Source organism: Panthera uncia, chromosome C2, assembly GCF_023721935.1.
Source record: "Panthera uncia isolate 11264 chromosome C2, Puncia_PCG_1.0, whole genome shotgun sequence".
NCBI lineage: Eukaryota > Metazoa > Chordata > Mammalia > Carnivora > Felidae > Panthera > Panthera uncia.
Genome location: NC_064810.1, coordinates 66,715,608 through 66,732,153, shown reverse-complemented (window position 1 = coordinate 66,732,153; position 16,546 = coordinate 66,715,608). Strand labels below are relative to the sequence as shown.

At 36.8% G+C, this 16,546-nt stretch overlaps 1 protein-coding gene across 4 annotated transcripts in view; it reads left to right on the top strand.

Moving 5' to 3' along the window:
• The window catches only part of KPNA1 (karyopherin subunit alpha 1), a 69,144-nt gene that overhangs the window by 15,532 nt on the left and 37,066 nt on the right, over nucleotides 1-16,546 (top strand). For 3 of the 4 annotated variants that reach the window (XM_049628269.1, XM_049628268.1, XM_049628270.1), the window contains one exon: nucleotides 6,508-6,641. In XM_049628269.1, the coding sequence (XP_049484226.1) occupies nucleotides 6,513-6,641 (129 nt within the window). In that variant the 5' untranslated portion in view covers nucleotides 6,508-6,512. Of the gene's footprint in view, nucleotides 1-13; nucleotides 2,184-6,507; nucleotides 6,642-16,546 lie in introns of those variants that run through there. The other variant, XM_049628267.1, reaches the window with a different exon arrangement.

The window sequence follows — 16,546 nt, the reverse complement described above, 5'->3', positions numbered from 1 at the left end:
AGTTTTGTATGAATATTCCTTCCCTGTTAGATTTTTTTTATATTAAAAAAATGTTTGCAATAATTTGAAAATTTCAAGAAGTGTATAAAAATCTCCTTTTTACCCTTCATCCACATTCCACATTTTATCTTTTACTCCATTTGTTTTATCATTTATTCTTTCTTTCTGTATATGTGCGTGTGTGTGTATTCCTGACATTGCTTTTCCTAAATTATGTGCCCTTCCAGCTCCATGTTGAGTGTAGGCTTCCAGTTATTGAAGTCTAATTGGCTTTTGGTATTGTTAAACTTTATCCAGGTCTTGCCCTGTTACTATAGACTTTCTCCTTTCTCTGACCTAAAACTTCTGATTCTTACAATGCTATATTGTGATATTTCAGAGCCAAAATGCTGTTTGCTTCAGGAATCCAGCTTTTTTCTCTAGATCATTTGTCAGCACCATTAAGTGATTCCTTCAGGATTATTTGCAAATTCTCATCTGCATTGCCCCCGCCTTTCAGTCTAGTAAAACTCAATCTGACAAAATGCCACTGGGTATATGTATCAGTCTGCTTAGACTGCCGTAAAAAATACCACAGATTGGGTAGCTTAAACAACAGAAATTCATTTTATCCCAGTTCTGGAGGCCAGAAGTCCAAGATCAAGGTGCCAACAGGGTTGGTTTCTGGTGGAACTTCTCTTCCTGACTTGCAAATGACCACCTTCTTGCTGTGTCCTCACGTGGCCTTATTTGTGGGCACATAGGGGGTTAGAATGGGGGAAGAGATTTCTGGTGTGTTTCTTCCTTTTTTTTTTTTTTTAAGTTTATTTATTTTGAGAGAGAGTGTGAGCAGGGAAGGGGCAGAGAGCGAGGGAGAGAGAGAGAATCCCAAGCAGGCACTGCACTAGGACCTAAGTCAGCACAGGGAACCCAGTGTGGGACTCAAACCCACGAACCGTGAGATAATGACCTGACCTGAAATGACCTGAAATCAAGAGTTGGATGCGTAACCCACTGAGGCACCCAGTGCCTCTTTTCCTCTTCTTATAAGGACACTTTTCACCCTCTCTTCCTCTTTTTATAAGGACACTAGTCCTACTGGATTAGGGTTCCACACTTATGATATCTTAATTAACCTTAATTATCTTCTTAAAGGTCCTATTTCCAAATATAGTTATATCGGAAGTTAGGGCTTCAATATATATAGTTGGTGAGGGTGGAGGAGTACAGTTCAGTCCATAACAGTAGAGCATCAGGTTTATAATCGGGAACGTAGGTTCATATCCTTGCTGTATCTTGTATTATGTAACCCTGGCCAAGTCACCTCTTTTAGCCTCCTGAGTCCTTAACTGTAAAGGATGAGAATAATAATTTCTTGCCTCATGTGTTTGTTAAGAGATTCAGGTAAAATAGATGATGCAACACAGCGCATTATAAATCAAATGATTCTGAATTCAGGTGTGCAATAAAATCATCTTAAAAGGAACTCTTCTGTGAATTCCAGTCTGACTGCACAAGGAGCTCTACAGACCCACTCCCTAGTAAAAGTGGGAAAAACTTTAAAAACAGCTGTTTAAAGCTTCTGGAAATGGCCCTAGGCTTCCATTTGGGGGAAGGTTTTCTTCTTGGGAGGAGCAGGACATCAGGATTTCTCTTCCCACCCCCAGGTGCCTGATGCTGATGCTAAGTTTTGGTATATGTGGTGGAGAGGTAGTTCTGGTGCCACCCACCCTCCTACCTACCTGGACAAAATACTCAGCGCCTGTAGGGGTTATCACTCAGAGAAGCGTGCTATTGTCTGTACTCCCAACTTGAGAGCCCTAGTTCAGAGATTTGGTTGGGTGGTTAGGGAGAAAAGCGGGTCATAAAATAGCTCCTCATCTCTTCTTCAGGGAATTAATTTACAAGGGAGCACTGATAAGAAGAATAGCTGACTCCTCAGCAGAAACAATGGAGGAGAGAGGCAGTGTAATAATACATTTTAAGTACTCAAAGACAAATACAGTCAACCAAAAATCCTATATATCCAGCAAAGCTATCTTTTTAAAATGAAAGCGAAATGAAGATTTTCCCCAGATAAACAGGAACTGAGAGAGCTTATTACTTACAGACCACCTTGCAAGAATGCTAAAGGAAGCTTTTTATCCTGAAAGCAAGTAATCTCAAGAGAGTAATTTGAATCCATATGAAGAGTACCAGTAAAGGTAATTATGTAGCTTTAAAAGAGAATATAAGGACATATTTTTTCTCCTTTTTTCTTAAAACTGATTCTTGGGCTTATAAGGTATGGGAATGTAGTATATTTGTAGCGTATCTGTCAATAGCACAGAGGAAGTGAGTGGAGGCAAAGCTATGTCAAGCTAAGGAAATGAATATAGGTGATAAATAATTATTACAGTGCATTATTAGGTTTGTAACATTAAATATATCTATAACAATAATTCCATCAAATGGAGGAAAAGGCAGTAGAACTATATAGCATAGCATTTCTACATCTTACTGGAATTAAGCGAGTAATAAATCTGAAGCTAGTATAAGTCTGAAGTTAAAATGTTATATGGTAAGCCCTTGAGCAGCCACTAGGGGGAAAAACTAAAAATACAGTGAAAAAGTCATTAAAGAAATTTTAGTGCTTCATTAGAAAATTTTCACCTAATGCAAAAGAAAGCAGTCAAAGTAATAAAGGAACAAAAAAGACATGAGACACATAGAAAATGAAAAAGCAGTTGTAAATAAACTGTAAGTAATAACATTAAACATGAATTGATTAAATTGTGTAATAAAAAAGGCAGAGATTTTCAGAGTATCCCAACTATATGTTCTCTACAACAGATGTACTTTAAGTTTAAAGATACAAATACATTTAAAGTATAAGGATGGAAAAGATCTGTTATGCAAACAGCAATAACAAGAACACTGGAGTGGCTATTATAATATCTGAAAAAATAGACTAAAGCAAAACGTGTTACCAGAGGTAACTAGTAAGTAGGTTACTAGAGGTAACTAGGCATCTGAAGTGAACGTGGGACATTTTCAAGGATAGATCATATACTAGGCCACAAAACAAATCTTAATACATTTAAAAGGATTGAAATAAAAAAGGTGGTCCTCTGACCACAGTGGAAAGAAATTAGAAATCACTAACAGAAATTTGGGGAACTCACAAATATGTGGAAATTAACATACTCATAAATAACCAGTAGGTCAAAGTAGAAATGAAAAGAGAAATCAGAAAATACTTTGAGAAAAATGAAAATGAAGTTACTACCTAAGAAAACAGTGCTTGGGGCGCCTGGGTGGCTCAGTCGGTTGGGCGTCCGACTTCGGCTCAGGTCATGATCTCGCGGTTCGTGAGTTCGAGCCCCGCGTCAGGCTCTGGGCTGATGGCTCAGAGCCTGGAGCCTGCTTCCGATTCTGTGTCTCCCTCTCTCTCTGCCCCTCCCCCATTCATGCTCTGTCTCTCTCTGTCTCAAAAATAAATAAAATGTTAAAAAAAAAATTAAAAAAAAAAAGAAAACAGTGCTTACAGGGAAACTTCTAGTGATAAATGCTTATATTAAGAAAGAAGAAAGATCTCAAATCAGTAACCTTCCATCTTCAGTCACTGGAAAAAAGAGCAGCCCAAAACAAGCAGAAGGAGAGAAATAATAAAGATGAGAGTAGAAATTAATGAACTAGAAAATAGAAAAATGGTAGAGAAGATTAAGGTAACCAAAAACTGGTTTCTTGAAAAGATTGACAAAATTGGCAAACCTTTAGCCAGACTGACCTAGAGAAAAAGGACTTAAATTAGTAGAATCAGAAATTACTGGGATTGCAAAAATGGAAAGGATTATAAAGGAATACTATGGACAACTGTATACCAATAAATTACATAGCTTAGATAAAATGGACAAATTTTTAAAGACAATTGCTGAAACATTTATATGGACACACTGAATAGTAGACCTATAGCAAGTGATGAGATTGAATTAATCATAAAGGTACCCACAAAGAAAAGCCCAGGCCCAAATGGTTTTACTGCTGGATTCTGCCAAACATTTAAAGAACAATTCTAACTCTTCCTAAAAATTGAGAGGGGTAATACTTCCCAACTTGTTTTATGAAGCTGGTATTACCCTGATACCATAGATATTATGAGATAACTATAGACCACTATCTCTTACGAAGATAAACACAAAAATCCTCCAAATACTACCAAACCTAATTCACCAGCATATAAAAAGAATTTTATGCCACAACCAAGTGGCATTTATCCCAGAAATGCAAGGTTGGTGTAAAGTTCACAAACCAATTACTGTAATGTATCAGTAAACAAAACAAAAAACAAAAGTCACATTGTCATCACCAAAGACATAGAGTTTTTGACAAAATCCAACACTCTTTAATTGATAAAAACATTAAAAAAAAAACCGAATAGAAGGGAACTTTCTCAACATGAATAAAGACACCTATGAAAAATTCAAAGATAATGTCATACTTAATGTTGAAAAACTGAATGCTTTTCCCCTAAGATCAGGAATAAGACAAGAGTGTCTGCTTTCTCCATTTATATTTAACATTGTGTTAGAGTATCTAACTATGGTACTTATGAAAAAAAAATACACAAAGTCATCAAGATTGGAAAGAAAGAAAGAAAACTGTCCCTGGCGGGTGACATGCTCTGGTATGTAAAAAATCTTAAGGAATCCACTAAAAAAATATTAGCGCTGATGCACAAGTTCAGCAAAGTTGCAGAATACGAAGTCAGTATACAAAAAAATCAATTGTATTTCTGTAGACTTATCATGAACAATCTAAAAGTGAAATTAAGAAAAAAATTCATTTGTAATAGCATCAAAAAAATTAAAACAGGAATAAATTTAACGAAGTGTACAACACTGAAAACTACAAGATATTGTTGAAAGATTCTAAAGAAGCTCTGAGTAAATAGAAAAACATCCTGTCTGTGGTTTGGAAGATTTAACATCAAGATGGCAATACTCCCCACATTGACCTGCAGATTCAGTATAGTCCATATCAAAATCCCAGCTCAGTTCTTTGTAGAAATTGATAAATTGTTCACTCCTAAAATTCACACGGAATTGCAAGGTGTCTAGAAGAGCCAAAACAATCTTGAAAAAGAATAAAATAGGAGGACTTATACTTCCTGATTTCAAAACTTAACAAAAATGGTACTCAAGATTATGTGGAATCAGCATAAGGGTATATACATACAGATCAATGGAATAGAGTTGAATAAAACCATATAGATATGGTCAATTTGATTTTCAACAAGGGTGTCAAGACGATCAGTGGAGGAAGAAAAATCTTTTCAACAAATGGTGCCTGCCTGGAACAAATGGGTAGCCAGTTATGAAAGAATGCATTTGGACCCTTACCTCATACCATATATAATAAATCGCGCAAAATGAATGACCGACCTAAATGTAAAAGCTAAAATTTAAAACTCCTAGTAGGAAATTTAGGATTTATAATCCCTAAGTATGACACTAAAAGCATGAGCAACTACAACAAAAAAATAGATTGATTTGGACTTCATCAAAATTAAAAACTTTTGTGTTTCAAAGGACACCATTAAGAAAGTGAAAGGACAACCTATAGAATTAAAATATTTAAAGAATATAAATCTCATAAGGATTTCTATCTAGAATATATAAAAAATTCTTACAATTCAGTGATAAAAAGACGACTTAACAATGGGTGAAGAATCTGAATAGACTTTTTTTTTATGGAGGATATACAGTTGGGAAATAAATTTATGTGAAATGACAGCAGATACCAAAAATTGTAATAGTAATTGTCGGCGAGGATGTGGAGAAATTGTCAACCCTTATGCCCTGCTGGTAGAAATGTAAAATAGCACAGCACTTTGGAAAAATATTTTGGCAGTTCCTGAAACGATTAAACAGTTACTGTGTGACCCAGTAGTTCCATTCCTAGGTATATACCCAAGAAAAAACATATGTCTACATAAAAACTTGTCCACAAATGTTTGTGGAAGCATTATTCCTAATAGCCAAAAAGTGGAAAGAAAGAACCCAAATGTCTATCAGCTGATGAGTAGATACAAAATATAATGCAGTATATCCATATAATGGGATATTATTCAGCCATAAAAAGCAATAAAGTACTGCTATATGTTGCAACATAGATAAACTTTAAAAATATGCTAAATGAAAGAAGCCAGGCACAAAAGATCACACATGTGATTCTGTTCATATGAAATGTCCTGAATAGGAGTGATAGGCAGATGGTATGCAGTTTCTTTTTGAGGTGATAAAAATGTAAAAAAAAAAAAAACAAAAAACAAAAAAACGTGTGGTGATGGTTTCACATGGCTGTGAAAATACCAAAAGCTATTGACTTGTACACTTTAATAAAGCTGTTAAAAAAAGTAACCCATTTCTGGTGTCCCTACAGAGTGAGGGTGGGCATGTATATATTTAAAAGGCTGAGCTATTAGAATAACAGAGCTCCTTACCATAAGCTAAGCTCATTTGTTCCCTTCCTCTCTCATTTTTGTAGAAATCATGACCACCCCAGGAAAAGAGAACTTTCGCCTGAAAAGTTACAAAAATAAGTCCCTGAATCCTGATGAGATGCGCAGGAGGAGGGAGGAAGAGGGACTGCAGTTACGCAAGCAGAAAAGAGAAGAGCAGGTAAATCCTTTTACCCTTTTAAATTTATTTTAAAGAACTTAATGTTAACATATTAAGCCTGAAACCACTTCTATTTTAGTTTTGACGGTGTTGGATGTGTGAGTGTGTGTGTGTGTGTGTGCGTGTGCATGTGTGTGTGTGTGTGTATCCCCTGTATCATAAAATCAACATGTTTTGGGAGTCCGGGAGAGGAGGTGATGAAAAGTAGAATACAAGAATAAAGAAATCTCTCAGGTTCTCATATTCCCAATACAACCACTGTTTAATATTTTGGCCTATTTGTTTTTAGTGTGTTTTATTTTTCTAAAGTTGGAGCTTCCTTAAGATTTTATGTGCATATTAATGAATTCTCAAGTGACCAATAAAACACTGCTTTTCATTACAATCTTTGATTTGAAAAGTTGTAAACATAGAAGATTAAAGAATAGATAGTGAACCTTATAAAATCATCCTATGGATTCAGTAATTGTCAGTAGCAGGCCATACTTGGTTCATGTCTATCTTTACGTTTCTTTATTATGTAGTATTTTAAAGTGAAATCTCAAGGAATATGTCTTTCTACCCCTAAATTCTGCAGGCTTCATTAGGACATTGATTTTTTATCTTCTTTTTTTTTTTTTTTAAATTTTGGTCATTTTTAACTTAACATCTGAACATCTACAGGAGAATTTGGGACTCTCTCTCATTTTACCTTCCTCTAAAAATGCTTAGAATGAACAGTCCATCCCCATCCCTTTTGGCAAAGAGATTTAAAGACATTTAGGTGACTTTTTTTTTAAGTTTATTTGTTTTGAGAGAGACCAAAACAGCGTGAGTGGGGAAGGGGCAGAGAGAGGGAGACAGAGAATCCTAAGCAGGCTCTGCACTGTCAGTGGAGCCTGATGTGGGGCTTGAACTCATGAAACCATGAGATCATGACCTGAGGTGAAACCAAGAGTCAGATGCTTAATTGACTGAGCCACCTAGGCGCCCCACGTTACTTTTTTTTTTTTTTTTTTTTTGCTAAGGAGAGATTTTTGAGCTTAGAAGGACCATTTGACCCCCACACTGCAAAAGCTCCATAAAAGGCGAATAAATGACTCCGTCCTTTCATACCTGAGAAATACGGTAATCTGTCATAAATATTTTGCAGTTAACAGTGAGCTGTTTTCAACATACACTGTTTTTTTGAGTAACACTGCATGGAAAATCCAAGTAGTTAAAGTCTAAGAGTACATTACAACTTCAGTGTTGTTTTTTTTTTGTTAGGGCTGTAGATATTTGAATCAAACAGTGTCATTGTTACTGTTATTTTTGGGCAAAGAGAGTTTGTAATATTATAATAAAGTTTATATTAAGTGTAGTAAATTAAGTTATGAGTTACCACTTAGTCATAAAAGGATGAGTTTCTCTGGGTTTCTTATTACCTCTTTATTCATCTCTGTGTCTTGAGGTGGAACCTTTTCTTTGAATAAACTTTTATATTAGCTTCTATTTTGGTAGTAAATTTCAGAAATCATAATAGCATTGTTACATATTTATATTCCTATATATGAATACATAAATATATGTACATGAGCCCAAGTATAGGTCTGAATATAGCCACCAGCTTATGCATCATATTTGGCATAAAGCCATTTGAAGGTGTAGTAATGATACTCTGCCATTAACAGTGTTCATATTATTCTCTTCTTGGTGATGGGTGATTTCATGTAATTAGACTTCATTGTAAAGTCTGTGTAAATAAATTTTTTGTATTCACTTACCTGCCTGAAGGCAAATGCTCCCTGTCCTTAATATATCAAGTGGCAAGTATGGTCCCATATATTGGGCTAAAAATATTTGTAGTTGAAATTCTATTGGCTTCATTGTATGAGATCTGAAATTTTGCTATGGCTTTAATAAGTTTCTGTGATAAGTTTTTGGAATACTGCTCTATTGAAAATCCTCATTTCTTAATTTCTTATGTGCCGTGTAACGTAGAAACAACTGGTAAAAACTAATCAGGCTTCTTAATACCATAACAGTACTTGTTTCATGCCTGCTTTGTAAAATGGTAAATATCAGTAAGATACAGACTCGTTTAGGTGCTGTTTATCTTTCCACAGTTGCTTTGTCATCTATTGGGAAACCTCACAGGTCTAGGCCAGCTGATGAGCTAGATGTGAGAGTAGCACAGGAGTTGATGTTGCCAAGTGCACAAAAGATAACTTGCTGCATCTTTATAGAGTTATCCTTTTAGCAGACTAACATTTAATTTTTGTTATATCTGGACAGCACTGTAAAAATGACCCCTGTATACTTGTCACTTACAGACCAAACTAAAATTATTTTGGGCAAAATATTTTGCTAGTTGGTATCATTCTGATTGAGCCAGTACTTATAAATTTGAATTAAGCAGACTCTTGTTAACTCTGAGTGAATAGGTAACCTAGTGCTGCTTAAATAGAAATTGCCTGATGTTTCTAGTTATAAGAAATATCTTGTGAAGTGAGCAAGTTGATAAACTTCCGGACAGGCAACTTCCATTAATTAACTTGGTTGACAAGTGCAGGCAACATGTAGTCTGTAGATAAGGCCTACAGATCATGATTGTTTTGGCAGTTTTTTCTTTTTTTAAACCTGTTTTTCTCTGAGTAATACATGTTGTTGAAAAAGGTAAATAGTACTACAGTACTTGAAACCAAACCACCAGTGTTCTTGGTCTCATTCCCAAGTAAGCCACTTCAATCCTCTTAACTATTTATTTATCAATTTAAAGTATTATCTATTGATGTTCTGTTATGGTGGGTGAAGATTTAAGCTCTTACACGACTTTTCCCATGTGTCTATTCTCCTAAACAGTTGTACTATCCTATGTAAGTATCATTTATTGCTGAGCTGAGTAGTATACCATGGTTACATTTCCTTTCTTTGTATTTGTTTTTCCTGGCATTAATTGTCTGATTTTTTTTTTTTTTTTTTTTTTTTTTTTACCTGCTTGGCTTTTTTTCTGATTCCTGGCTGCTTTTCCTTTTCTTTTACAGCTCTTTTAAGTTATTTTTATCTGATTTTCTACTTGCTTAAACTTCTCAGATAATTTATCACTTTCATATTTTTTCCTTTGGAGACCTCTTCCCTACATTTTCTGACCTCTAGCACCAGTCAGAATTGTTTGTCCTGTGTTCTTGCTGTATCGCTGTAGTCTTAGAACTTCCCTTAACTGGAAATTTCTCCTGTCTTATCTTGTCATCATCCTTGTGATGTAAGCGCTTTGGTGTTTTTATTTCAAATCCTACTTGTTTACCAGCAGTTGTGGTTTTCATGACCCATAGTAAAGATCGTAACAGTATCCTGCCATTCCATATTAAAAACACTGCTTGTGGATATAAATTTTGCAATGCCAATAGATGTAATTTTAGTGATTAGGCTTGATTTAGAAGTCCTGCAAATGCTTTAGTAGTTGTGAAACAAAATGAAATCGTAATGAAGAAATCCTTAAAAATAAACAAGAAGATTCAGCTGGGTCTAGCTCTGTGTCATGCTTGTGGCTAAACCACACAGAGAGGAAATACTTTAATACACTTTGAAATATGACAGAATGGTTAATTATTTCTGTTGGGCTGTATCTAAAGGACAAAAAGGAGTAGAAAGAAATCAACTGCTTTCGTAATCATACAGGATTGATCTTGAAACTATGCATATTTGTGTATGGATACAGTACATAATTATGTTAATATTAGGAACCTAGATCTTTTAGCTTCCGAAAGAATAGAAATATAAAATCAAAGAGGTTATATAAATTTGCATTGGCGATATCATTAGGGATTCATTATGTGTTTTCTTTTTAAAACACATGCACACAAACCAGCTTTGTCCTAGAAAGGCTTAGAAGTAGTGAAATACCTTGTATCAGTGAGCACCTCTAGCACCCTGAGACTGTGGTCATTAGAGAATTTTTCTCTTAAAGGAACAAGGTTTCTTGGAAAAAACACCTGATTCTTGATTAAAGGTAGGGAATATTCAAGGCAAATGTGTAATATTTTTTCATAACATAGAGCAAGGAAGTTTAAGACCATTGAAAATTGTGTTGAAAAGAATCAGGAGATAGCTTGAACAGGTTCCCATTAGCCAAAAGTGGGATTTTTTGAGTATTAGGGCACTTTGAGGACTTCTGCTTCCAGCCAAAGTGGAATAGCAGGGCCCAGATTTACCCTCCTACCTGAAGCAAACCCAAGAATAACCAGACAAAATACATGAAACACTAATTCAAGACACCAGACATTAGCCATTGAAGGACAGTGATCTCTAGAGATGGGAAACAAATGAGTTGAGCCCTGTCATTGCTTCAGCTTACTGCCCAACAGAGTTTCCAGGTTGCAACACAGGGAGAGGGAACTAAGGGCCAAAGCCTTCCTGAATTGAGGAGACAGAGCTGAGAGTCTGGAGAGACAAAGACATCCATTCATAGGAGGGAATACCAAAAGGGAGACTTGTGTCTATAGAGAGAAGCCTGGAGATCTTCAAAGTGTTTTTTTGAATATTCAGCAGAGTACTGATCAGCATATGTGCTTGAGGAGACTACTAAGGCAAGAGAAACTTATCATCCAAAAAGATCAGAGGGAGCAGTGCCTGGCCCTTACACAGTGCTGACACTAGTTCCTGTTCCTATAGCCAGACTGGAGAAACTCATTTACGGGGCCATTAGGTATTCAGGAGAGTCTTGCCTCAGTAGTGGAGATTAATTAGCCATAAATTTACTACTGCCCCAGACCTACCTAACAAATCATAAAAGCAAGATCTGAGAGGATCAAACTGCAGGTTTTGGTTTTCCTGAATTAGTAGTCATATAGGAAAAAGAAATAACTGGATTTTCTCTGTCTTCATTTTCAAAATGAATTGGTTTCTTAGCATCCTCCAGAGGGAGCAGGAAAGTCTGTTTTTTAATATTATTAGGAACTCATAGTGTTTAACATAAAATCGATGTATTTCAGTTTATTTTTTCTGTGTTTTTAAAAAAGCAACTTTATGGCTGTATAGTTGACATACAATGGAGTGTACACTTTGTTAAATTTTGAGATATGTATATGTGAAATCATCACTGTAATTAATATAGTGAACATATTTATTGCTATCCAACTTTCCTGGTATACCTTTGTAGTACCTTTTCCCCACCCTTCACCTATCTCCAAACAACTTCTGATCTGTTTTGGTCACCACTGATTATTTTGCATAAATGGACTGAAAAAATATGTATTCTATTTTGTCTGGCTTTTTTCAGTCAGCTTAATCATTTTGAGATTCATTTATGTTGTTGTATCAGTAGTTCATTCCATTTCATTGTTGAATAGCATTCTGTTGTACAGATAAAGCCACAATTGGTTTATCTGTTCACCTGTTAATGGCAGTTTGGATTGTTTCCAGTTTCTGGTGATTACAAATAAAACTGCTATGAACATTCATGATCAGCTCTTTTTATGGACATGTATTTCCATTTCTCTAGATATCTAGGAGGAGAATGGCTGGGTTGTATAGTAGGTGTGTACTTAAGCTGTCAACTGTTTGCTAAAATGGGTTGTACTATTTTACCTTCACATCAGCAGCATATGAGAGTTTCATTGGCTCCACATCCTTCTGAGCATTTGGTATGGTCAGTCTTTTTCATTTTATCTATTCTAAGGTGTGCATAGTAGTATGCCATTATGGTTTTATTATGCACTTCCCTAATGACGGAAGTTGAAAGCATGTTTTCATGTGTTCATTTGCCCCTTTGTATATCTACTTTAGTGAAGTCTGTTTAGTTTTATTTTTTAAAGTCTGCTTAGTATTTTAATTGAGTTGTTTTCTGGATGCAAGTCTTTTGTTGGATATGTGTTTTGTAAATATTTTCTCCTAGCTGATGGCTTGCCTTTTTGTTTTCAGAAGTGCTGTTTGAAGACCAAAGGTTTTGATTTTGGAATTCCATGTATGTTTTTTTCTTTAATGGATTATGCTTTTGTGTGTCAGATCTAAGAATCTTTGCCAAATCCATGGTCACTTAAGATTTTCTTGTATGTTTTCTTTAAGAAGTTTTGTTATAGTTGAAATTTAGGTCTATGATAATTCACATTTAATTTTTGTATATAATGTGAAATAAGAGGAAAGGAGCCTTTTTTTTTTTTAAACATATGGATTTCCAGTTGTTCAGGTGTCATTTTTTGAAAAGATTGTTTTACTTCACTGATTGCCTTGAAACCATTTACATTCAATTGACCATCTCTGTGTGGATCTGGCTTCTGAACTTCTATTTTGTTCCCATTGGTTTATTTATCTGTCTTATTTACCACACTGTCTTGATTACTGTAGCTTTTATAATGAGTCTTGAAATCATATTACTAGCTCTCTAACCTTGTTCTTTCCAAAAATTGTTCTGGCTGTTATAGGTCCTTTGCATTTTTATATGAACTTCAGAAACAGCTTGTCAGTTTGTGCACAAAAGCCTGCTCTGGGGATTTGATTGTGATTTTGTTAGATGTGTAGATCAGCTGGGGGAGAATTCCTATCGTAACAATGAGTCTTCTGACTCATAAGGACCGTATTTCCCGTTTATTTAGGTCTAAAATTTCTCTCAGGGATTGTAGTTTTTTTGTCAGATTTTCCCCTAAGTATTTCATAGTTTCAATGCTATTGTAAATGATATCTTTTGAATTTCAACTGTTTTCAACTGTTCATTGTTAATATTTAGAGTCCCCTGGGACTCACTGAGAGAGACGGTTCCCCTTCTTGGAGTGCGTCTGGGAGAGATGGCATTGCCTCTTTGGGGAGAAAAGAGCCGGTGGGCACCATTTCCCTCAGTATAGGCACAGAGACACCAGCTGAAGGTGGCTAACCTGGACACTGGCTCTCTGCTGCACTTTACTCCAAACTCCATGCCTCTGTGCTTTGGTGCAACTGCCCTCCAGGGACAAACCTGCACCAGTCTCAGTGCAGTGAGACCCTCCCTCAGAGGACCGGCACAGCTTCATGTCATGCCAGGTTCGTAAAGTTTGGAGTTTGAAAACTCAGTGGGCCTGCTTGGGATAGACCCCAAGGTGCAATGTACTGCTGGGTGGCCAGATGGCTAGGACACAGGGTGAAGGTAGTGAGCTAAGGGATGCCTGGGATACACCAGGGGAAATTGCTCTTCTGGGAGGGCTTTGTGGTGGTGGGATGTGAGTTCCCCTCTCTGGTGACTAGGTGGCTGGCTGAAATAATTTTCCTCCCTTACCCCTTAGTATAAACTAACGTCAGTAAGCAGCACAGCGCCAACCGGGGTGGCTTACATTTGTTACACTAGGCCCTGGTCTCCTGCCCTCTGCAGGTGGAGCTTTACTAAGGCAGTTGTACTTGAGAACTAGAGCAGCGGGCCCCTCCCCCAGAAGACCAGCACAGGCCCTTGCACACACCGTGTCTTTTGACCATGAGTTCTGTGAAGTTTCAGCTCTAGTGGAAGTACCATCAAGTCTCTTTTAACAAGCAGACCAGAGCACACCTAGTTAAAACTCACCATACTCTGGCCAATGTTCAGATAATCCCCACTGCCCACTGCAGGAAAGGAGACTCTACAGAGGACTGACCTGAGGGAAAGAGCAGTCAAACACAGCAGGAGAGTGCACACAGCATATACCAGAGTCATTTTATTTTATTTTATTTTATTTTATTTTATTTTATTTTATTTTATTTTATTTTACTTTTTTGAGTCACTTCTTTTTTAAATTTTATTAATTTTGTTTATTTTTGAGAGAGAGAGGGAGAGAAAGTGCAAGCAGGGGAGGGACAGAGAGAGAGGGGAAGACACAGAATTTGAACCAGGCTCCAGGCTCTGAGCTGTTAGCACAGAGCCTGATGCGGGGCTCGAACTCACAAACTGCGAGATCATGACCTGAGCCAAAGTTGAATGCTTAACCGACTGAACCACCCAGGCACCCCACACCAGAGACACTTCTGAAGCACTAGGCCTTGGACAGTATATGACCTCTTCTTCATAAAGCCATTACTCTTAGTAGCAGGAAACATAACAGGCTTTCCCAACACAGAGAAGACAGAGACCTAGACAAAATACCAAGATGTAGGAATTCATACCAAAAGAAAGAGCAAGTAAAAGTCATGGCCAGGGATCTAATTGAAAAGGTTGTTAAGTAATATTCCTGAACCAGAATGTAAGGCAACAATGATAAAGGTATACTCTGGGCTTGAGAAAAGCTTAGACAACACCAAGGGTCCCTTACCACAGAGATAAAAGACTAAAAAACTAGTCACGCTGAAATGAAAAATATAATAACCAAGATTTGAAAACAAATGGATATAATGACCACAAGAAAGGAAGAACTAGAGGAGTGAATAAGTGACACAGAAGATAAAATTATGGAAAATAATGAAGATGAAAAGAGGGAAAGAAAAATACTAGATCATGAATGCAGACCTAGGGAATGAGGTGACTCCATAAACCATAATAACATTTGTATCATAGGAATCCCAGCAGAAGAAGAGAGGGAAAAGGGGGCAGAAGGTTTATTTGAGGAAACTATAGCTGAAAACTAATATGGGGAAGGAAACAGACATCCAAGTCCAGGAGGCACAGACACCTCCCATCAAAATCAACAAAAGCGGGCCAACACCAGGACATATTGTAGTTAAATTTGCAAAATATAAAGAAAAAAAAAAAACCTTAAAAGCAGTAAGACAGACGAAGTCCCTAATTTAGAAGGGAAGACAAATAATGTTAACATCAGATCTCTCCACAGAAACTTGACAGGCAAGAAGGGAGTGGCATGATATATTCAGCATACTGAATAGGAAAAATATGCAGCCAAGAATACTCTGTCCAGCAAGGCTGTCATTCAGAATAGAAGTAGAAGAGTTTCCCAGACAAAAACTAAAGGAGTTTGTAACCACAAAACTAGCCCCACAAGATGACAGGGGACTCTTTAAATGGGAAAGAAAGACCAAAGTGACAGAGACTAGAAAGGAACAAAAAACATCTCCAGAAACAACAACAAAACAAGTAATAAAATGCCACTAAGTTTGTATCTATCAGTAATTACTCTGAATGTAAATGGACTAAATGCTCCAATCAAAAGACATCGGGTGTCAGAATGGATAAAAACCATCTGTATGCTGCCTACAAGAGACTCATTAAAAAATATTTTTTTTTAATGTTTAATTTGAAGAGAGAGAGAGAAAGTGGGGGAGGGGCAGAGAGAGAGGGAGACACAGAATCAGAAGCAGGCTCCAGGCTCTGAGCTGTCAGCACAGACCCCGATGTGGGGCTTGAATTCACGAACCATGAGATCATGACCTGAGCCGAAGTCAGACGCTTAACCAAGTGAGCCACCCAGGTGCTCCACAAGAGATTCATTTTATTTTTTATTAAAAAAAAATTTTTTTAATGTTTATTTTTGACAGAGAGAGAGACAGAACATGAGTGGGGGGGTGGGGGGGGGCAGAGAGAGAGGGAGACACAGAATCAGAAGCAGGCTCCAGGCTCTGAGCTGTCAGCACAGAGCCTGACGCGGGGCTCGAACTCACAGACTGCGAGATCATGACCTGAGCCAAAGTTGGGCACTCAACCGACTGAGCCACCCAGGTGCCCCACAAGAAATTCATTTTAGACCTAGACACCTCCACATTGAAAGTGAGAGGATGGAGACGCATTTATCATGCAAGTGGACATCAAAAAGAAAGCCAGAATAGCAATACTTATATCAGACAAACTAGGTTTTAAAACAAAGACTGCAACAAGAAATGAAGGGGGGGAGCACTATATCATAATAACAACATATCATATCAACTATTATTATACAATAATAGTAGGGGACTTTAACACCACACTTACAGCAATGGACAGATCATCTAAGAAGAAAAGCAACAAGGAAACAATGGCTTTGAATGACACACCGGACCAAATGGACTTAACAGATATATCTAGA